This window comes from Podarcis raffonei, chromosome 4, assembly GCF_027172205.1.
Source record: "Podarcis raffonei isolate rPodRaf1 chromosome 4, rPodRaf1.pri, whole genome shotgun sequence".
NCBI classification, from domain to species: domain Eukaryota; kingdom Metazoa; phylum Chordata; class Lepidosauria; order Squamata; family Lacertidae; genus Podarcis; species Podarcis raffonei.
Genome location: NC_070605.1, coordinates 60,514,715 through 60,538,739, shown reverse-complemented (window position 1 = coordinate 60,538,739; position 24,025 = coordinate 60,514,715). Strand labels below are relative to the sequence as shown.

Below are 24,025 nucleotides of genomic sequence, written 5' to 3'. Positions count from 1 at the left end.
GCGATCACCCTGCGGTGTCACAGTCCTGCAATGGGAAATCTGGTGGGTCTCCTCCCCCAGGGGTGGCAGTTATTCATAAAACTCTGCCAAGTGTGCCTCGTCTGCAGTTCGGGGCAGAAAAAACACCTGCATTTTCTGTCTTCTTCCTTGAAATCCACAGCTGACGGGGAGGGGCCAGAGACGCTTCTGCTGCTGCCAAAGGCAGCTGGTGCCTTTGAGGGTCCCCCTCCCACAACAGAATGAGCGCAGCCAGACGGAGCTCAACAATTTCGGTGGTTTTGTTTATTGGTTAAATCTATATCCTACCTTTTCACCAAATGGTGCTCAAGGCAATTAGGAGCAAGTGAGTGAGATGCTCTACATCTGTTCATAATGTAAACGATCATGCAGACGAAATTCCTGCATTGCAGGGGGCTGGACTAGATGACCCTTGGGGTCCCTTCCAACTCTACAATTCTATGATTCTATGAAAGACATATTTGCCAAAGAATTACAATCTGCTGTGTTAAAAAACAAACCAGAAGATCCATTTACTTTAACTGTCTGAATTTTGGAAGGCGAGGCAGAGGAATGCTGCCTAGAATCCATAGCAGTTTAACATTCCTGATGAAAATAGAAAGTAGCTCAAGTTTTCAATCCAGGAAGATTTATACTTAAGATTTATACTCAGCGGTAAGTAAGACCAGAAAGCAAACTAGACATGTTTGTTCCCTAAAATAGCCTGCTATAAATATAAATGCAGCTTTTAAAAGGAATTATGGACACATTTTGTCCCAGTTGCTATTCTTTGAGAAAAGTAAGATTTTGCCTATTTATCCTGTTTAAAATCATGGAATAGAATCTCTGACCCTTTTATGCAATTCAGATTAAGATCACAGTCTCTCTGTATTTTGCCAGAGTAACCGCTTAAACCAGATTCAGCAGATATGCGTCAAGGAATTCAGTATGTTCATCCTTCAACAGAAGTTTTATCTCCTTATTCTTGCCCCTTATTCTTTAAAGATCCAAAGGTGCACATGTGAACCATTCAACTAAAGTTATGCTTTTACTTCTGAATTGCTCCATATTGTTTTACTGTATGTAAGCCACCTTGGAAACATTTGTGTTAAGAGGCACTGTAGACTTGTGATAAATAAAAACCATCTACATGACCCCACGTGTTTTCTGAAAGTTGTATTTTCAGAAGTTGTCTCTATAGAAACCCAAGCTGCTTTTTCAGCTCATGATGTTTAATTTAATTTCTCCCAAAGAGAAATTATCAGAATCATAGCATTGGAAGGGACTCTGAGGGTCATCTAGTGCAACCCCCTTCCAATGCAGGAATCCTGTCCACAGCTGTTTGTGCATGAGTCGCCGACCTTCTGGTTAACAGCCAGACGCACTGACCCATTACATCATAGGCAATCCCTGTTTCCCCTATATGCACACTCAAATGCTTGATCACAGTGGTCCTACTGCTAAGTCCCAATTCTGGAATATGAAACATGTCTATAGGAACTGACTTCTTTTCTACAGTAAAAACAGAATGAAAGCCAAGAGAGCTAGATATTGATCTTGCAACTATCTATTTTCAGATTGTTTACAAGCTTGTGCAGTTTGTTTCTGAGCTCCTGTACATTTTACCTTCTCTTTCCATTTCTAATATACAAGGGAAGAAGAATTAATTATACTTTAGCATCTTCCAATACAGCATCTTTTCCGGATAAAACCATGTTGTTTTCACCCCCCCCCCTACAACGACTTACAATCACTTTAATTCTGAATATGAGCCCAATCAACATCAGTTAGCCAGATATATTACGATACTGAACTCCACTGTGCTTACTTATACAAACACTTAAGACTTAAATAAACAAATCACAGCCTATTCTTCAGAATACCAGTAACACATTTGGTTCTCCTCCACAGTCAGGATGTTGCCAAGTGGAATGGAAAATGCCTACTTTTTCCTTCAGGCTTGTTTACCAAACATTTTAATTAATAATATACTTTACCTTCCATTCTTTTCATGTTGCTCTATTTTGACCCTTTGCCAATGAATTCAGAAATAAGAATTCAATCAAAAGAGACAAAGAGTGTTTGAGAGAGAAAAGGAGGTTTCTGGAGCCTGATACTGAGTTAGAAAAATATGGTTGGGGATGACGACAACTCAGCCTTTTGCTCAATATCTCTCTTTGTAGACTATGGAGTCCTGGATCAACAAAATCAGTACTAACATTAACTTTCATTTAACTGTAAAGTGTCAAAATGAGGGCTAAGGACCATTTCATATGCCCCCCCTTTTTACACATGGGGCAAGTCAATCCCTCTTGACTTTTTCAGCAGATTTTACAGGATAGAACCAGTCTGGAAACCTCCAAGTAATTCAGTAATTTAACCCACATTTCAAGCCAAAGTACTGTGAGTGGCACAATGGGTCAGTGCATCTTGCTCTCAACCAGAAGGCTGGTGGTTGAAGCCCACCTGGGGATGGCTGTGGGCAGGATTGCTGCACTGCAGGAGGTTAGACTAGATGATCCTTGGCATCCCTTCCAACTCCACAATTCTATGATTATGTGAGTTGCACAGAGGCTGCAGCCTTTGTAAACACTGCAGAAGCTTGTGATGATGTCACCAAATCATTATGCACTATTAGTACAGTCGTACCTTGATTCTTGAATGCCCTGGAACTTGTTCATTTCGGCTTCCAAAAGATCAAAAACCAGAAGTGAGTGTTCCAGTTTTCTAATGTTCTTTTTGGAAGCCGAACGTCCGATGTGGCTTCCACGGCTTCTGAATGGCTGCAGGAGCTTCCTGCAGCCAATCAGAAGCCACGCTTTGGAAGTCAAATGTTTTGGAAGTTGAACAGACTTCCGGAACAGATTACGTTCGACTCCCGAGGTACATGGGATTATGACTATGGAAGGACAAGGCGGTTGAGAACAGAATCATAGGCACTAGTTTACTACTGCAAGAACATGATTAAATTTTGACACAGATTTTATTTGTGTATTTATCCAATACAGTTAAACAAAATGAGGAACAAAACTTTTTTTGGGGGGGGGGGAATAAAGATGTACAAATAAAGTTGTACAAAAGAAACCTCAAGAAAATGTCTACTAATGTATCTAACACTGAAACTGAATGGACTTAATTCTAAATCTCCTCCTCCTAACTAAACACAAACAATCCAGGTCTTAGTCCTGCCTCCTCTCTGTAATAACCACAGTATGCTAGTACCGTATTTTTCCGTGTATTAGACGAGGCTTTTTTGACTCAAAAATTGTGTCAAAAAACTGGGGTCGTCCAATACATGGATAGTGGCATGGGGGGGGGGGGGGAGAAGCAGCGCACCTGCCAAGTGGAAAATGATCTAGGGAGTGTTTCCTGCCCATAGCTGGGGGGGGGGGAGCTGTGCGCCGCCAGCCAGCTGGCTGGTGGGAGCACAACTTCCCCCGATGCCACTGTGAGCAGGAAACAGCTGCCCACAGCTGCGTGGGGGGGAGGGAGAAGCTCAACAACTTTGGGCCAGCTCCCCTCATTTTCTTAAAATTGAGTCCTCAAAAATGGGGGGGTCTTATACATGGGGGCGTCTTATAGGCGGAAAAATATAGTAAGTGCTGATTCACACAAGTCAATGTCATCTCTCGTTAGGTGTGTGGTACTAGTTATTTGAGATAGGATGATAGTTGTTACAGAGCGCATGATGTTTTACTGTGGTTTTATAATTTGCTGGACGCCTGCCAGAGTGGCTGGGGCAACCCAGCCGGTGGGCAGCATATAAATAATAAATTATTATCAAATTATTATTCAGATGAAATCCTGAGCTGCAAGGAGACCCAGTATGGATGTTGAAACTGCCCACGACAGCAGCAAGGTTTGGGGGTCTCCAATCCTTCCTCCCATTTTTCATATATGCAACTAAGTATACATCCAAATAAAATGTCCCAAATAAATATGCTTGCATAGCAACAATAAATCAGAATAAACACTAACATCTTTTTTTTAAAGAAGTGCATCGTAATTTTATTATTTTTATTGGAAAACTTATTACAAGGCACAGTAAATGTATTAAAACAACAGAAGCACTTAATATGCTTTGAACAAATGAAAAAGGAAGCCACATTCTTCCGCATAATTGGGCAACATAAATTATATGTCTGCTGTTGGACAGAGACTGAAAACAAAACAAGGGTTTTTTATCATTAGATGACAAACCAAATTCTTAGGGCAGGGGTAGGGAGCCTGCAGACCTTCAGAACGTGGTGAACCCCAACTCCCATCAGTCCTTGCCAGAATGGCCAACCACCAGGGATGATGGGAACTAGGATCCAACAACATCGGCAGGGTCACCATTTCCCCATCACTCTCTTATGGCATGGCTGCACTGCTGGCAGCTTAAGGACAGGGCTGCAAGAGCAAAAGTATTGTCTTTGCTGGATCAGACCAAAGGTCTGCATCATTCAGTGTGCATGGCACATGCAAGATATGACTTCTCACGCCAGCACTCCTCATCCCTAAATAGTCACTCCCTTTGGTGGACCCTCCAGAGTAATCTCTAATAAAAGCGCAATGCAGTAAGCACCTGCTGTTGGGAGAGAAAATTCAAAGAGCCCTTTGAGCATGCCTAAAGGGCTCTTTGGATGCAATGTTCAAAAAACTCAACAGTGAAACAGCACTAATCTGAAACAGCGGAGATCTCGTAATTTGAACATGGCACCTGGTTCTCACTGGCAGATTTGTCACAGCACAAGACTGCTTTTAGTGTGTTTTATAAAGTTGAAATTTGAGGAATTTATATAAAATGGCAAGTAAAATTGTTTAGTAAAAAAAAATCATTAAAAAATAAATATACATTTTGGCATAGTAGCATAGTACTGTATTACAATTCCCTATACAAAATTTCCATGTAAAATTGAGCTTCAGGGCTACTTTAGTGTCAAATAATGTGGTAGCACATTGTTCCAAAATTGTGAATTTTGTAGTCCATTCACAACATGTTTTGATGTCACCCTTTGTTTAGAGCTTTTTATTTTATCATATGTCTCCTGTTTCCTCTTATTATTTTCTTGATGTTTATGACCTTTGGTTTTCTGGACTGCTTTTTCTTCCTCTACATGCTCATCTTCTTCCTCTTCTCTTTTGTCTTCCTCCTCCCTGCCTTCTTCCCCTTCCTCAGCTTCTTCCTGACTCTCTTCAGCTTCTTCTTCTTCTTCCACATCCACATCTTCCTCTTCATTTTCTCCTTCCTCCTCCTCTCCCTTCACCATCTTCTTCTTCTTCTTCTTCTTCTTCTTCTTCTTCTTCTTCTTCTTCTTCTTCTTCTTCTTCTTCTTCTTCCTCCTCCTCCTCCTCCTCCTCCTCCGTTTCTTCTTCCTCTTCCTCCACTTCTTCCTCCTCCTCCGCTTCTTCTTCTTCCTCCTCTGCTTCCTCCTCCTCCTCTCCTTCTCCCTCTCCTCCAGTTTCTTCTTCCTCCTCCTCCTCCTCCTCTCCCTCCTCCATCTCCATCCCTTCTTTTCCTTCCTCTGCCTCAACTTCTTCCTCTTCCCCTTCCTCCTCCGCTTCTGCCTCTTCTTCTTCCTCTTTTCCTTCTTCCTCCTCCTCTTTTTCTTCCTCCTCCCCCTCTTTTCCTTCTTCCTCCTCCCCCTCTTTTCCTCCTCCTTCCTCTTCCCCCTCTTTTCCTTCTTCTTCCTCCTCCCCCCCTTTTCCTCCTTCTTCTTCCTTCCTGTCATCTTCTTCCCCTAGTCCCACTTCTTCCTCCCTTGTCTCTTCTTCCTTCTCTTCACTCTTGCACTCTTTTTCTTTCTCCTCTTCCACCCATTCATTCTTCTCTTGCTCCTCCTCTACCACCTCAATTTCCTTTACAAATTCACCCTCCTCTATGTTTTCATATTTTTCTTCCATTACAGCCTCATCTATATCTTCCTCTGCGTCTTCCTCTTGCAGTTCAAAATCTGTGTCAACTTGCCCTTCTTCCGCCTCATTCTCCAGCCTATCCACATTTTCTGCTTTAGACTGCATTTTAACTTCTTCATCTCTATCAATGGCTACAGGGTCATCTTCTTTATTTGATTCATTTTCACCTTCTTCTCCTTCAGTTTCTACTTCACTGTCATTTTTTCCATCTTGCTTCTCCTCTTCGTTTTCAGCTTCTTCTGCAACAACTCCACACTCTTCATTGTCTTGCACACTTTCAAGATTCTCTTCTAACTTGGCAGCCTTATCTGAACTATCTATATTTTCATTCTCTTCACTCTGAGCTTGCATACTGGTATCTTCAAAACACTCCTTTTCTTTATTTTGCTCCTTCTCCCAGTTTATATTTCTGTTTTCTACATCCATTTCTCCCTTTGTTATTTTGCCATAATTATACTGGTTTATCTGAAGAACATATTTTGCTGACTCATTACTAGTTTCCTCACTTGAAGATGATGACACAGTTACTGCTGTTTGCTTCATAAATATCTCCTTGTGTTTAAACTCTCTCTGTTTTTCATTGTTTTCTTTACCTTGCACATATATTTTGCCATATTTATCAGATTTCACTACTTTAGCTTCTGCTTTATTTTCCTGGCTATCCACATAGTGTTTTTCTATCATACCATCACTAGCATGGCTGAATGGCAGCTCCTGAGGGGTTGAACTAGAATTTACTTGGTCCAATTTTCCCTTTTTTGCTACTTTAAATTCTTTTTTAATAGTCTGGTCAGTGTCAGGCTTCAGTGCCCTATCAGTAATGGCCTGTGCAGACTTACTTTTCGAGTACTTTTTACCAGCCTTAATTTTCCTCACAAAAGCATCGTAAAAACTTTTTTCTAAATTGGGATCCTTTCCTAGACACTCTGAATGTATAGGTTCCACCTGAGAAGATGTGCCACCCAATTCCAAACCCTTCTGAACTTGGGGAGGAACAGACTCTTTCATCCCACCCTTACCATGAATATCCAGTTTCTCATTTTTATTTTTCTTCTACTCCGCATGGGAAGCAAGAAAGAAAAGGGGGGACAAAAGAAAGGAGAGTGTTACAAATAAAATGAGAGGAAGACAAAAGGCAAATGAATCAGAACATGAAAAAGGAATATAAGCAGCTTGACAGGATGGAAGAGGATCATAAATGAAGGTAATATAAAAGATGAAGAAGAAAATGGGCAAGATTCAGAGAAGCATAAGCACAATTCCACTTGCACAGCAGGATTCTCCTGCCTGCTTTCCCATTGCAGTCCTCTGATGAAAAAGTATACTGGTCAAAATAGGTTGTATTTTGAAAATAACTACAATGTATATATACCTTTTGCTAGTAATAAGCAGAAAAGCAACCTGGTGTGGGGAAAGATTTGCCCTTATCCTAAATACGTTCCCAGAAACAAAAGCTGCATTAAATTGTTTTAATTGTTTCAACTCTTATTTAAGGCATATTTAAAATTTACCTGTTTTGGGGTTTTTTAAAACTAGAATCAGTAGAGTTACTGTAGTTAATGTTTTATAGCAACAGGAAAGATAACCACATTTTAGATAAAATATTTTTTTTAAAAAAATAAACAAATAAATAAAAAGATAAAATACATATATAAATTGCCAGTACCTTCTGTTTCTGTACTGGTGCTAACTCTAAGGAATGGTCATCAGGATTCATTCTCATCACATGGGTCTGGAAAGTATTTTAATATGAGTAGTAAATAACAGTAACTAGCTAACAAAATAACATTAAATACACATTCATGAACTCTGCTTTTTAACTGGAAGATCTCAACATACCTTCCAGACTAATTGCCTGATGCCCAAAGTACCAGAATTATAGCAATGTAAGAATCTGTCTTCTGCCTGGTAAAACATGTTGCCTATCTAGCGCATTACTGTCTACAGTTTTCATTAAGTTGAGTCGTTTCAATAAACCATAGTGAAAATTAATCAGTTTATATATAGGCTGATCATAGTGTTAAACTGTGATTAACTGAAAACAGATGTGAACTTTTTTGATCTCCTCGTGGTCATACTGAAGGAGAGATGTGTTGCACAAGCCCATGGCCCATTCCTGAAAAACTAAACCATAGTTGAGCATTATGTCCATATTAAACCATTTTCTCTCTATGTTGTAACTGTGGAGTGTGGAAGTGGCCTAGGAAAGATTCCCGTGCTCTTCCTGCTGTTGCTACTGCCACCGGACACTCCACAGGAAAACGGTTATACCTCAGCCACAAACCAAAGTATAAATACAATCACTAGTAGTATATGTGCTTGTGGGAGGGGGCTGTTGGTTTGTGGGATGTTTTGTTCGTGTTTTTATCATGTATTTTGTGCTTTTATATTGTATTTTTATGTTGTGAGCCCCCTGAGATCTGTGGAGACAAAATAAATAAATAAATATTACCATATTCAAGACATCTGTGGTGCTCCCAAGGGTTCTACCCTCATTTTCATCTGAATCATCTTCTGTTGAGCTCTCTTCTGCATCATTTTTCTCCTCTTTCTTATCTCCTTTAAAACAAAATACAGGATATACAGTTATTCATGTATGCACTTATTTGCGGAAAAGGAAGTCTGGATGCTCCTCTAATTACCGAGAAAGAACTGAAACAGAAGGGTTCCTGGCAGTCCCAACTGGCAGGAGGAGTAATCTTGTTTCAGTAAATACAATAAAAGGAAGAATGTGTTTTCTGTCCATAATGATGCCTGCATATTTTGCTTGCCCTATGGGTCAAATGGCAGCAAATATGGAGGTGGGGAGGCATATTTAATTGAGAAAAGCAAGCAAGAAAGCACAGAGACCCCATTCCCAGATCTCTCATGGCCCAGTTCACGTGTCTGGTTAAACAATAGTTAATGGTTTACCATGAACATGCAGTCTGGGCCAATTTTCTCCTTCCTACCAGCACATGGGAGGAAAAAACCACAGACCATGACTTTATGTTATGTCTGAACCAGATATAGCAGATTGTTTTGCTCAAACAAGCCACAATCCGTAAGTCAAAAGCAAAACTTAAGTACAGATCTTGGTTTGTATGGAGCAAAGCAAACTACAGTCTCTGGTCCAGACATAATGCTAAGCCTGGGATTGTAGTTTCTTCTGAACACTCAGATTGGCATGCTCACAGTAAACTATAAGCTAAGTTTTCAGTGGCAGGCAAATGAGGCCATGGTGCAAAGGGGGAAAAAATCAATCACATAACCCTGCCCAGGTTATGTAGATGTACTGCACTTTTCCTGTCTTTATGTTGCTCAGTATCACAACTGATTATTTAATCAGCAAGTGAGACTCTAAGTGATAATTGCACTGCAGTTTTAAGGACCTCTGATGCTCAAAAACCCCCACAAATGATTGATGGGAGCATAACAGAAACTGGTGATTAGTTTACCTGTTTCACCATCCAAAGCAGATTGGGTGCCTTGACTTCCATTAGCTGCCTCTAAGTCAAGGTGGTTTGATCTGAGTACACCAAGGGGAATAGTGTTGCTGATGGCACAGGATGCAAGCTTTGAAGGACCTTCTCCTAGTGGAGGAAGTGTTCGTACCAGCCTGTTAACCTGTTCCGGTGATTTGTCCTTGTGAAAGGGTGAAAAGAAAGCATAGCAGCTTTTGAGTCACTTCAAGGTAACCAATAAAGGACAGTAATACAATGAGGGGTAGATTGAGGGATTGAGGGCAGTGTTTGCTTTTCATTTTCCTAGAATGAGCGCTGTAAATCTGCCCACAGTGCAGTAATGCTTGAAGTCAGGAAATCATCTACAATGTGTGCTTGGTCTTCCCTGGCCAGATTCAGGAGAGATGAAAATACCAAGGCTATAGTAAGTTCAAACTGCATGTATGAGTAAAACTACAATCATGCAAGTTAGAGGCTGCACCTACTGTTCAGTTAAAGAAAGACATAATAAAGGAATTATTACCACAATAAATTACCAGTCAACTATAGCATGGAAGTTTGATGTGCTATTTATTTACTTAGAATGCAGATATTTTCATAGCACACTCTTCAATTAAAAAAACAACTTAGGGAGGGTTTACCATCTTGGATCTCAGGACTTTTTTGTACAGCTGCCTGGAGATTTTAATACTGAAAGTCAAGCAGTTCTCCTCCAAGTGTTTCCTAGCAAATCTCTTCGCCTTTGGCATATACAGCCTTGACTGCCCCCGATGGTGATTTGTTGCATAGCAACTAGGTGTGATCATGTTGTCTTTTGACATTTTTTGAAGCTCAGTAGAAACAGTTTAAAATATACCTTCGCTCTCCGCCGCAAGCGTGCCGATAATGTCCGATGGAAGGTATCTATTACTAATGCATCTCCACCCACTTCAGAGACCACAGCAGACAAGTGGTGTTCCTTTTGGTCTGACACATGAGTTTCACCCAGCTCTTTAGGCCTCGGTGTGGCAAAAACTAGCATGTGACAACCACCACAGGAAACCTACAGTACAAAGTCAATGCAGGGATTAATGGAGGCTGTAAACTTTGCAGGTACATAGGAAGGGGAAACCTAAGCAGAAAGCACACTCCTAATGATTTGGTACAATCTTCAGAACTTTCACCATTACGGTCCCTCAACACGTTATGCATCATTTCCAAAACATAGTATTTTGAGCAAAGTCATCGTGACAAATATGAGACTCTAAATGGAAAGAAATGAGATATTGGTGTGAGATTACCATTTGGTGGTGCTCTTTTTCTAAGTGATTGTCTCAGGGAGACTTAAGTCACTCACCCTCACTCTGTCCGTGAAGCAATTGCGGAAGGGCGAGAAACAGTGTGCCTTTTTGGCAAACTTGTTTTGATACCTCACCCTAATATGATTATTTTGGCAAAATAGTGACAGGCTGGGCGTAGCCTTGATGTCAAAAAATCCATTAAGTAGCAGAGGTTTATATCCCAACTGCTATACGGAAATCTAAGAATCTTCTGTAGAATCTAAGAAATTTGCTTAAAGATGTTCATTCCTTCAAACAGTTTACAGTGCACATAGCACAGTACTGGCCTTGATCACAAAGAAACATCTCATACAAATCTATTTTTCTATCTAAAGAGAAAAAGTAAACCAATTATTTTTAAAAAAATACCAAGAAATACAAATGTCTCCAGTGCTCATCTACAATTTAAAAATATAGCACGGTATAAACATATGGATGACCTCTAAATATGGTACCTTTAAGTACAACATGAGATATACTGAATTAGTATTTCAGAGTATGAAGAAAAAATGAGGCCTTACCGACTGTATAGCAAACCCCCAAAAATTGGAACATAGCGTAGGAAAAAACTGATTTGTGTAATTTTCTTCCCCAAGCCCTAATTTGCCATGTCGTCCATCTCCAAAGGTGTACATAAGGCCGTTCTCTAAATGTGGAGAAAGAAGCATGTTAACTAACATGTAATGCAGCAGTGTGTAAAAAGCAGTGGGTGAAGCCACAATATCTAATTAGAAAGGAGAATCACTTTCTTTCCAAGAGCAAAAATTCTGAAATAAGTATTTCAACCTGTAACATAGGTTTTTCCACTAGAGGAAGGAAAACAAAAAAAGAAAAGTTAATCTGGCTAATGTAAAATATATAGCTATGAAAATGATGTTCATAATATTATTACATTTGAATGTTTTGGAATGTTGACGTTCTCAAGTTTTCCATGTCAATTGCTTCCTAATGGATCCATTGAACCAGTAAAAATAAGGAGTTAGTGCTCCAAGTGTCAAGAGTAGATATTGCATTCTAGCCTTCAGGATTACCCCGCTTCCTCAAGTTTACCTTAAAAACCCGAACATCTATTTACAATGCAGGTATTAATCCTTCAATACTAAATCTTCATCAACCACTAGGACCATTAAGGCCATGAAAAATGGACAGCTACTGAGCCAAATCTATAGGAAGTACATACAAGCTGATTAAGGTAGAGAAGGCAAGCTGATCAGAAAATAGATTTGCAGCAGAAAAACCGCTAGCATCATTAGCAGAAGGGTCATGTATCTTCTGAATTACATTAATTATGCTAAAATAAAATTAGCATACGAACAGGAAAACACATCTGGTGAATATATTTATCGCACAGTGTGGAGATTTTTTCAGTGATCTTGATGACTTCATTAAATTAAGATGTATAATCACGATTGGTAACTGAGTACTACAAGCCAGGTTTTGCACTCTTCTGAAAAGAGTGCTTCCCATTAAGCCTGTCTAAGCACTTCAGCAGCTGCCACTGATATTCTTGTCTGGTTCGCAATTTCCATTAAAATCATAAGAATGGGTTAAATCACACATATGCATCATGAACCCATGGATTCCCATTCTAATTTGTAGGCATACCAGTTTGTCCAGTTCAGACTTAATTACCAGTTATGCCTTGCCTGCACCAGGGAGTATGTCAGAAAATGTGAAGGAGACATTGTGGCGGAAAGAGCACACAAGCCTCAAGCACGACCCAATGCTCAGCCATGGTTTGGCCACTGAATATGAACTAAGCAAATGTCACTGCAATACTCACACCAGAGAGTATACCCCATTGAATTTATTGAGATCCATTTTGAGGAGGCAAATATAGGACTGTGCTGTACATGTTGCATGGTTTTTTGTTTTGTTTATTAAACCACATATAGATAAGAATTACTATGAAATATGTTTAAGACCACCAGGGTCTTGTCACCTCCATTTATACATATTAAATATTTGGTAACTTATAAAATCTCAGAGAGTCATCTCCTTCCCCCATTCCTTTTCTGAACTGCAAACAAATACAAACATATATTCTTCCGAGTCCCCCTGTTGCTTAAGGGAAAGGGAAAGGGAAAGGTACCCCTGCCCGTAGAGGCCAGTCTTGACAGACTCTAGGGTTGTGCGCTCATCTCACTCTAGAGGCTGGGAGCCAGCGCTGTCCGCAGACACTTCCGGGTCACGTGGCCAGCGTGACGAAGCTGCTCCGGCGAACCGGCACCACAGCAGCACACGGAAGCGCCGTTTACCTTCCCGCTATAAAGCGGTACCTATTTATCTACTTGCACTTAAGGGTGCTTTCGAACTGTAGGTGGACAGGAGCTGGGACCGAACGACGGGAGCTCACCCCGCCGCGGGGATTCAAACCGCCGACCATGCGATCGGCAAGTCCTAGGCGCTGAGGTTTTACCCACAACAGGGTTTTACCCACCCTGTTGCTTAAGGCTCCGTCAAACTCAGAAATGCCCCTTCAGCAGGAACAACTGATTCAAACAATAGAAGCATTGCTTTCTTCAATGATACTCCCTGGAGTTTCTGTTTATATAACTTGCCCTTAGCCCCAGAGGGTCCCTTTCAGCTGTTCTGAGTCTTAATTTGAGAAAATTTTATTTAAAATGTTTCATAGGAAAAGTTTTACGTATCTCTCTGTGACCTGGCAGATTTAAAAACAGGAAAATTTTGTATTATGCACAAAAATACACCAATAGCATTGCAAATACGTTTCACAGCTAACTGCATACATACCTGTTATTAAAGCTGTATGATTTTCCCCACTGGCAATGTTACAGATTTTATGCTTTCTCAAACAATCCACTATCTTTGGTTCAGAAATTTCAAAAATAAATGTACCATGTCCAAGCTGCCCATATTGGCCAAGGCCAAATGTGTAGACCTTCCCCTCTGAAAAACATACATGAGATTAATATTATATCCATAGTTTTCCATCCTCCAAGTTTCTTAGTGCACACTGCTCAAAAGTTCCCATGCTGTTCCTCCCCAATTCCTGGCATGCCGCAGAATGTGACTTGTCATGTCATCTGAATACAGTTATGTCTCTTCCAACCATCAATGCGTAGTTGAGTAGTAACCAAGAATTGCTCTTGATTTTCTGCTTGTGGTTTGGAGGAAACAACATTTCATATGTCTACTACACATTAGCAGGAGTGAAGGAGGAGCACCACTGGAACTGAGCAGCATGAACCAACATGCAATGTGTTCACACTAAACCACATTTTGTTTTAGCCTATGGTTCAATGTGATGCGTACACCAGGCCTTGTACTTAAAAATAAAAGTAATGAGAGAGATTTTTAAAAATGAGAATAAGCAATATATTTAAACCCATAATATCATTCTAAGAATATCATATTACATAACCCAAAATATTATACTAAATAAAATATTAAAGCTCCCTCTGCTGGAAGATACAGAAGCAAAAAAACAAGGAAACAAAACAAAACCACACCTCTTTAAAAGCCTCAGCAGAGGGTTAGATGTTATTTAGAATAGTAAACACCTTTACCCCATTCCCTTATGCAGGGTCTAGTCTCACTAACATCTCAGCCTAGTTGTCAGTAAGAGGAATCAACCAGAACACATAGGATTCAGCCTGAGTAGTAGCATGCCAAAGACCTGAGTGTTGCTGGCTTTTCACTGTCTCTGCTTTGGTTATGTAAAATCACCACCAGACAGCTAATTTAGCTACTAGTTCTAGTACTGTGCATATGTGCAAATGGTGTAAACCCAGCACTAAAACTCTACGTCATATAAGAGGACCACTGATCATACGCAGATCCACACCATACATTTAAATCACATAATATGTATATTTAATGCCCATGACTTCCCCCAAGGATTCCTGGGAACCATACTTTGTTTAGGATGCTGGGAACTTCTGTGTGGGGAAAACCACAGTTCCCAAGAACTCATGTGCTTTAAATATGTGTTGAAAGTGCATTAAATGTATGGTGTGGACCTGCCTCTAGACAGATGCTTCACACTGTCCCTTTTCTTAGCCAATTCTGCCCCTTCTTCCATCACTTTTAAATAGCTTTTCTTTACTTAGTTTTGCTCTACAATTTCCATCACTACATCCATTTGCCACTGACACCTTGCGAATTAATTTTGCTAAATTATTTCAACAGAAACTAAGCAGCTATTTTATAATCGTCTCCACCATCTTTGACATACAGCATCCAATATGCTGAGTCGTATGTAGGTGGGCCCATTTAAATGTGTGGATTCAGCAGTTTAGGATTGTGGGGATTAAAACATGAGCCCACAATTTGAGGAGCAAGAAGCTAGTATACCTGCAAGCGCTACTGTGTGTCCTCCTCCACAGGCAACCTTATTGGCCCTACCAGAAATTCCAGAAACAAGTTGTGGGACCTTGTAGTTTTTCAGTTGCTCTTTTGAAAGACCTAGTTTTCCATTCTCAGGCTCCCCAAAAGTATAAAGTTCTCCATCTCCTGTAAGAAAACAACAAAGCAGCAAGACTGAGACTAAGGCTAGGACAAAAGAGGCATTTTTTGCATGTCTCCTTTATGACAAATGTATCTTATAAGACAGGGCTGTATTTAAACTTAAACACACCACCACTTTATTTTTAGATTACAGGTCCATCACTAGAATAATAATAATAATAATAATAATAATAATAATAATAATAATAAGCTAATCAGCATCAAACTATATTGCAACAACTCTGCACAAATTGCAGAAAGATCAGATTACAGAAATAAATTCATTTACCAGCTTTATATGACTACTGATCTTATTCCAACAGTCAATAAATTCCATTACCATTTTCCCACTACAGTAGTTAATGCTCAAAATTCATACCTTCTATGTACAGAATCTGTCAGTTTATTTATCTCAGCTATCTGTATGTTAAGGATTATGTTTTCCCCAAATAATAAGACCAAACCATTTTTGCAGAGATTAATAGGTTCATGATCAATATTTTATAAGAGTTTGACCACCACCAAATTAGTAGCATATATCCAAGCAAAAACAGAATCCAAACTCTTAATCAAGTAATGACAGGTAATCTAATCCCAAACTACTATAAGGGGCATAATTGGATTTAATGATTGAAAGTACACCACACCTCTGCATCTCTCCAGATTTCCACACTTACGTGTTATTAAGGCGGAGTGGTAGTATCCACAAGAGATCCAGGAAACGGGTTTACCAACATCCACTTGATGAGGAACATATGCATTAGCTTCATCAGCCAAACCAATTTGTCCTTCGGAATTGTCCCCCCACATAAAAAGCTGTCCATCCTCTTAAAAGAAAAGAGAGTTTTGTAAGTGTATTATTTACTTAGTTAAATAAGGTGGCTTTACAAAACCCAGGATCCATGATCTAGTGGCCATGTAAGTCCTATTCTGGGCTTACGTGGCCACTGAATCATGGCTGCTGTGCTTTGCAAAACCCCTTTCCCTCCACATGTTTGAGGGCAACTGTATGAAGCACAGAGCCTACTTCTACCCATGTGGGCTCCCCATTCAGTTTAGAATCCTGATTTCCAGCATTCTACATCATGCAGAAGTCTCCATGAGACACTCACCACTGAAATTGTGCAGGGCGACTTGAATGAGGTTGTGGAGCTAGCACACTCCACACATGGTATTTCCAATTTACAGCAACACCTCAATATTGTGATTCCTGAAATGCAGTCCTTGCATGTTTTGAACCCGAGGAGTTTGGTGGAGGGGAATTTTAAAAGCATCTTGTAATATAGTATATGAAATGACAGAGAGCTGAATTTCAAAAATCACAGTAAAAACTTCACTGGATCCATGACCCCCCACCCCACCCCATGCATGAGAAACAGCATGTTGTATCTGGAAACAGAGTGCTAAATGCTATGCCCTCCTATCTAAGCTTATTTCTCTCTTAAATCAAGACAGCAATGAAATTAAATTACACAGAAAATGGCTAAATTTAAGAGCAGTTCAATCTGAAAGCCAGGAGACTGCAGTAGTCAAACTGTCAAGCTACAAAGGGCCTATGAAGACACACTTGAATATAAATATATGCTATTATACACCTAAATAGGTTCATAATATTCGGATACTCACAAAATTTCCCCCTAAAATTATAGGAAAACCCAATAAATAATTGTAGGGCAGGATACTTTCCAAAGAGTTAAGCAATGCAAAGCATTTGCTGTTCAGTGATGTACCTCAGTCAAGAACTAGGAACCAAGTAAGGATGTTTCTGGAAACTTGTATCAAGTTGTCAAAATCGTCAACATTTTCACCCAGTATTTGCAACAATACATTTGTCCTTGGATATATGCAGAGTGATTTTTTTATCAGGCTTCCACAAAAGTCAACTGGAAAATATAAAAGGCCTCAAATCTCTCTCTCTCACACACACACACACACACACACACACACACAATATTTGTGTTAGCTATTGGGCTCACCAGTTAGTGCTGCTGACGTGTAGGATCCAGCTGCCAGCTGTTTGATCTTGTGCTGGTTACTAAAAAAACTAATTAGATGAAATGTGCTTCTTTCCTCTGTGTCACCTAATCCCAACTGCCCTTCACTGTTACCTCCAGCAGCATAAACATTTCCTTGTTCTGCACACAGAAAAGCACATGTAGAATAAGCACACTCTCATCTGAAGCAACAGCAAAACCTAAAAAAATCAGACCAGCTCAAGTTTATTTTCACCAATGTACAAAAGGTTGATCCCTGGTGCCCTCAAATGCTCAAAGACTGCCTGTAGAAATTCCTATTTAAGTACTTAAGAATCATTGCTCTGCAGCAGGATTCTACATTCCAAAAATATACTACTGGAATATGCATAACATAGTAAAAGTAGTTTCTGCTCATGGCCGGAAATCAATATTTACAATTGGGAATGACTTGTTTTATTCCTTCCCTTCTAAACAGAATGAAAAGAACCTCGGAGATAGACAATTTGCAATGGGGCTGAGGAAGCTGTAGCTCAGCAACACCAGAAGATTCACAAGTTAGCCCCCCTGCACTACAGGTAAAGGCTCAGCTAGCAATGAGAATCAATTAGCATGTGTACTCAGGCCAAAGTTAATTAAATGCAATCTTGCTCAAACACACAAACTACAAATGTTAATGACGGGCATTAAATTAATTAACCACAACATGTGCCTTTCTCATGTTTAACCTGACACCTTTTGGTCCTGATTAAAATGAATTCATGTTTAATGAAAAATGTACATAATTTACAAGGGAAAACAGACATAAGAATGGCAATCAGATCTAAATATTTTCAAAATTATTCATTTCACAGTATGACTGAAGACTTTAAATTCTACCGTGATAAGGAAAGGAGAATTTCCTATAAATGATAAATGCCTTGCAGGAATTTATTGACAGGAGCTACCTTGAATGTTTCCATCTCAGTAGGATGGCAGCATCAGATTTACTACCTGAATTCACAATAAGAAAACAGCTGACTTCCTTGCTATTACCACCTCCACAGAAAGATCTATGTGGCCAGAGGTTTATTTGGGTTAACCACACTGAACAAGTTAGCTACTGCTAAGCAAAATCTTATCCAATATATTGTTTTTTTAAAATCAGCTCTATTAAGGATAGTTGAAAATTATTCAGTGAGGATTAGGGAGGGTCAAAACTTAGATGTAGATCACATACTATGCATGCATACAGATGACACTTAGTCACAGGATGTTCTAGTTAATGAATTTCAGATGACAAGGCTGTCTCGGGCCTCAGGAAAGGTGCAGCCAGTCAAATCTGGCCATTTTACAGCAGATGGACCAAGTGTCTTGTTCAATATAAAAGGTGCACATGTTTTTTTGTTTTTTTGAAGGTTCTGACTATTTCTTAGAATGTGCACAGAAAGCGGCCATAAGATATTTGATGTGCAAATATAGATGACGTACCTGTATAAATCAAGGTGTGGTTTCTCCCGCAAGCAGCTAGTTTTACTTTTTCTGGTTTTAAAGCTGAGGATTAAATAGACAGTGGTTACCATTTAAAAAAAAATATTGTTGAATGTATTAAGCTCCAACTTTACATACCTCCAATCAGTGGTAAGTGGAAAAATGGCAAAAAACTAGAGCCTCCATACTCCAGTCTAGAATTTACCAGCATGGAACCCACAGGTGCGCATTAGCCACTGAAATTAGGTTTGAACTCATTCTAGAGCAATCAACACAATAGTTTGCAATGTATTATTGGCTGCGGTTTTTCCATTTTGCAAATTTGCCCATAGAACCTGGTCTAATTCAATGACATTTTTATAATAATAATGGATCATTAAGGCTGCAGTCCTATACACACTTAACCTGGGAGTAAATGAAGGCTGATACTCTTTGCTTTAGCGTTTCTGGCCAGAAACGAACCCAAACATTGATTTTTCACTCCTCAGCCTCTGAGTTTAAACCACAGAAAACAGCACATGTCCTGTTATTTATGATGGGCTTGGAACATAAAAGAAGGCATATTTTCAAATAGATTTATTTCCATACTTCAGGAGAAAACGTTGGAGTCAAATACCTTAAATCTTAAAATGATGGGAGAAATAAAAATACTATGCATTTTGTCAAGAGTTAGAGCTATATTAATTTTTTCTTTGCCTTAAATAAAAAATGTATATGAAAATAATTTATCAGTGTCATTACCCTTCTACAAAAGAAACCCCCCTTGCTTTGTAAAGTTTATTTGTTGCTTAAAAAACTCGCATGTGTCTTCTTCTTCTTTACCTTTTTCTACTATTTCATAAATCGTAGTTGAAAGGCTTTGTCTGTGGTTATATTCTAACTGTGGTTATTTCAATTCTCAAAAGCCTTTTGTTTTCCTTTCTTTCTCTCTCTCTCCCTCTCTCTTAAATAAAGTGGAGCAATAGCTGTTCAACAGTTCTCATATGAAAGTTGTGCCTATGTCCCAAATGTAGTGGGAGCGATTATAGTAGTGGTGTTAGGAATCACCATAAGTATTAGCGACTGAGTTCATTCTTCCACTCATTTTCAATTATGGCATCTATTATAAAACCACATATGTGAGACTAACCTTTCACGCAAGTTGGCTTGTTGACAGTATTCCTTGTTCCAAATCCAAGTTGTCCCCAGTTGTTGCTTCCAAACATGTAAAGTTTACCATTTTCTACAGAATATATTTTTTAAAAAAGGTGATCACCAATGAGTTTGCTTTAAGGTTCTCTAAAAATGCGAAATTACTTTGGCTGGCCTTTTGCCATTGATCCTCCCCTGCTCAAATAATAATCATGTACGCTTCATATACTGCAAATTACAAAAACACACAGAATCATATTGTAGAGCTGGAAGCAGGGGTGCCATCTCACCCTCAGGATTGTGGGTCTCCGTTGAGCAAAGCAGACGTGCAAAGTCACACACACTATGTGTAGGCATGTGTGTGTGACGTTGCACGTCTGCATTGCGGTGGGGGGCGCCGGTGGCTCCTCCTCTCTGCAGCCAGTTAGGCACTCTTTTCCATGGGTCTAGGACTCAGAGGCAGAGACACCCAACCCCCGAAATGGTGCCTCGCTTGCTGGCTGCAGAGGGCGGAGCTGAACTGCTTTTCTCCTGGAGGCAGGGCCGCCGCCGCCTGGCTTTTCTCATTGACTTTTTGGGTGCCCAGCCCCCACAATTATATTATTGTGGGTATCCAAGCACCCATGGCCCCATGGAGCTGGCTCCAATGGTTGGAAGGGACCCTCAAGATCATCTGGGCCAACCCCCTGCAATGCAGGAATATGCAGCTGTCCCATACAGAGATCGAACTTGCAACCTTGGTATTATCAGCACCACGCTCTAACTGAGCGATCCAGGCTGACAATAATTATAAAGTCACCCCACTCTAAAAAGGTTACCAGACGTCCCCATTTCCCGGGGACAGTCCCCGGATTTACAAAACAGTCCTCTGACAAAATCCATTTGTTTACTGGGAAGCTGAAAAGTGTCCCTGGATTCATTGAAAAAAATCTGGTAACCTTACTCTAACAGCCAGTGGATCCAGGATAAGGATTGTACTGTAAGTATTTTTCAAAACTGATACCAGTGGACTGGTCTCCCAAAGAGATTGTTCAGATGATGTTTGAACATCAGCACTTGTTTTTAAGTCATTGATCATCATATTTCAGCCAGTTCTAGTCCTGGATTAATGATGACTTGTAAACTGCATGGCTTCAGTTGCTGCTGAATTTTGGTATTATCACCAAGTATACAATTTCAAGGATCTTGTGAAATTTACTTTAGGAGTAACAATTATTGCTTTATTGCTTATTGTTTTTTGAGATTGCAAGCTGCTCTCAGAAGCTTCCCTTCTCTTGATGACAGAAAATATTGGATAAATATGTATAAAGTAAATCACCGAGAGACTGAATTTTGAATTAATCAAAAAAACAGCTTTTTTATGATACATTTTAAAGTTTTTAGACCAGGAAGATGCAAACAAAGCTCATGGCACGTATCTCAATATGAAAAGACACCTAAATTTCCTTTTCACATTTACATAAGTATTAGGATAATAACAATATATAAATTTAAATAAGAATGTATGGGAGTATCTTATATTGAGGTTGTTGTTTTTTTGTGTGTGTGTGTATGTATATATATATGTGTGTGTGTATATATATATATATATATATATATATATATATATATATATGTTCTTTTTCTCCATTTCACAAACACAGGAAGGTCATGTTACCATCTTGCAAACATCATTACTTCTGTATAACATACAAGTCTGCCTCAGGACTGGGCCTTCATAGCGCAATTCAATGCATGCTTTCTTCGAAGTATATCCTACTGGATACAATACGTCTTACTCTCAAGTAAGTGGGTTCAGACTGCTACCACAGTGTGATCAGGACAGGAACCTTCACAATAAAATATTTTGAATTTGTGAAAATACTAGTACAATGCTAACTTGTTTTTACTGAAATGCTGCTACAGAAAGTAATTTTAAAAAAACCTTAAACACTAACCTGTTACAACAGAAGTATGTTCATCTCCGCATGATATGTGAAAAGGCTTGTCATTTTTAAACCAAAACTTGCTAGGCACATTATCGGCAAATTTGCTTTTTCCAAATGTGAATACAGCACCTGATTCTAAAAAGAAAAAAAATAGCGTAAATATTGAATTCTATTTCATACTTTACTCCTAACAGCATTCTTTCTGAGAGAATGGCATCTGGAAGAAACCTCAAAAGTAATCTAGTTCAGCTTGGTCCTGATGCAGGAAATTCACTGCTATGGCACACTCACCTTCTGCTTAGAAATCTCTAAAAAAGGAGAGTGTATCACCGTTAGAAGCAGTCTGCTGTACTTCTGAACAGCTCATGCTGTTAGCAAGTTCTTCTGTTTAATCTAAAATGTTCTTGTAATTTGAACCAATTGGTTGCAACCTACAAGCTGGAGCAGGGGAAAACACACAACTACCGGTATGTAACAGCCCTTCAGGTATTTTAAGATTCCAAAATCCTTGGGTGTATTTTTCTCCCCTTGGTGTCTGAAGTTCTTCTAATATAGAGACAAATATTTTATTAAATTGTCCAAATACTTTATCAGATAGTGTCATATGACAAGCAGCGCTGTTAGGTACAGGTGGGATTCCTTATTTCAAATTGGAAACACAAGTAGCAAGAAAACAAACAAAGACCGCAATCCTAATCAGTTACCTCAGAGCAAACCCTACTGAACTTTTATGAGATTTGCTTCTGGGTGCGCATTAATAGTATCGCTCTGTTAAAAAGTTTTCCTGGGAGCAGGTGAGGCCAAAATTAAAAAGTGGGTACCAGTTACTTTTAGCACTTTAATTCAACAAGTCTTTGCAAATAAGGACATTTTAAGAGCTTGATGGATCAGGCCAATGGCCCATCTAGTCCAGTGTCCTGTTCTCACCGTGGCCAACCTGTGGGAAGCTGGCAGGCAGGACCCAGGCAGAAGAGCTCTTTCCCCTCCTGCAGTTTCCAGTAACTGGTATTCAGAAGCGTATTGCCTCCAACCATGGAAACAGAGCCTAGTCATTCTGGCTAGTAGCCATGAATAGACATATCCTCCTTGAATGTGTCCAATTCTTTCTTTTTAAAAAAGCCTTCCAAGTCACACTGCCTACTGTGGGAGCGAGTTCCGAGTTTCAGTATACAATGGTACCTCGGATTAAGTACTTAATTCGTTCCGGAGGTCCATACTTAACCTGAAACTGTTCTTAACCACGATTTCTGTTCTTATCCTGAAGCAAAGTTCTTAACCTGAAGCACTATTTCTGGGTTAGCGGAGTCTGTAACCTGAAGTGTATGTAACCTGAAGCGTATGTAACCCAAGGTGCCACTGTACACTACATGAAGAAGTGTGTGACAGGCCCCATATCTGACCTTTTAACCATTTTCCTCACTCATCTGGAATGAAACATGTGGCCTAAAAATAACGCCCTGAAATACAATGTGCCACTCTGCATAACGGGGCTGAAAACACTGAGGGCGTTTTACTTACTTGGAAATAAGTCCCCCCAAGAAGTAAACGGGACTTACTTCTGAGCAAGCACGGGCTAGGAATGGGTTCAAACTCTCCTCAGTCTGAAGCAAATTCCCCGCTTCTCCCTGCCTCTACCATGCAATACGGAGGAAATAAAGAGCAAAGTGGGGGGAGAGGAGAGAAAAACAACAGGGAGGCGGCGGGGAACCTGCCGCGCGCTCGCCTCGCGGGGCCCGCAGATGACGACAGAAGCAGGCGAGGGGCGCCGGCACCAACCAACTAGCTTCCCGAGACCAGGGGGGGACAGGACTGGGACTCACCGGGCACCTGCTCCTCGGCCTCCCCCATGACAGGCTCGAGGGGGAGGCGCCTGGGAGACAGAAGGAAGCGCGAGCAGCCTGGATCCCGGAAGTAAACAAACCGCCTGCCACTAGCAACGGAGGCCGCTAGAGCAGCGACCATAGAGAGTCGCCTGCAAGCCGAGGTAGAGCGTCATCTCCAAGTACCATAGAGGTTTTCTTTTTAAAAAACAAAGAAACAAAAAACCCTCCTCAAAATATTGCTTTTACGAAAGTTACCGCCTGCATAGTTAAATAGCAATTAGCAAGACTCCTCCATGAGCATTGCAAAATGGTGGGCACCGAGAACAGGGGGCATTCCCACTTGGAAACTTTCCAAGGGCATTTAATTTATTACACATTTGTACCTCCCGTTAGATCATTGTTCGCTGTGCCAATGTTATCCTCAAAACCAGCGCTTTTTTTCCCTAGAAAAAGAGGTGCAGGAATTCCCAGGAGTGAATGGCCCAGGGTCACCCGACGAATTTCAAGGGTTAGCAGGAATTGGGCAAAGTCTCCTTAGTCCGAAGCACTGTGTAACATTGGCTTTGGGTCCTC

The 24,025-nt window shown here is 40.1% G+C and overlaps 1 protein-coding gene across 1 annotated transcript; it reads right to left on the bottom strand.

Moving 5' to 3' along the window:
- Nucleotides 1-4,835: 4,835 nt before the first annotated feature.
- Nucleotides 4,836-23,790, bottom strand: RPGR (retinitis pigmentosa GTPase regulator). The gene is given in 15 exon segments (XM_053386927.1): nt 4,836-5,258; nt 5,260-6,948; nt 7,562-7,627; nt 8,348-8,454; nt 9,333-9,519; nt 10,195-10,380; nt 11,179-11,303; nt 13,412-13,567; nt 14,975-15,133; nt 15,775-15,954; nt 17,104-17,262; nt 18,571-18,633; nt 19,700-19,792; nt 21,639-21,764; nt 23,450-23,790. Coding segments are annotated over 15 exon segments (3,789 nt in total). The 5' UTR covers nt 23,592-23,790; the 3' UTR covers nt 4,836-4,907.
- Between the last annotated feature and the right edge of the window lie 235 nt (nt 23,791-24,025).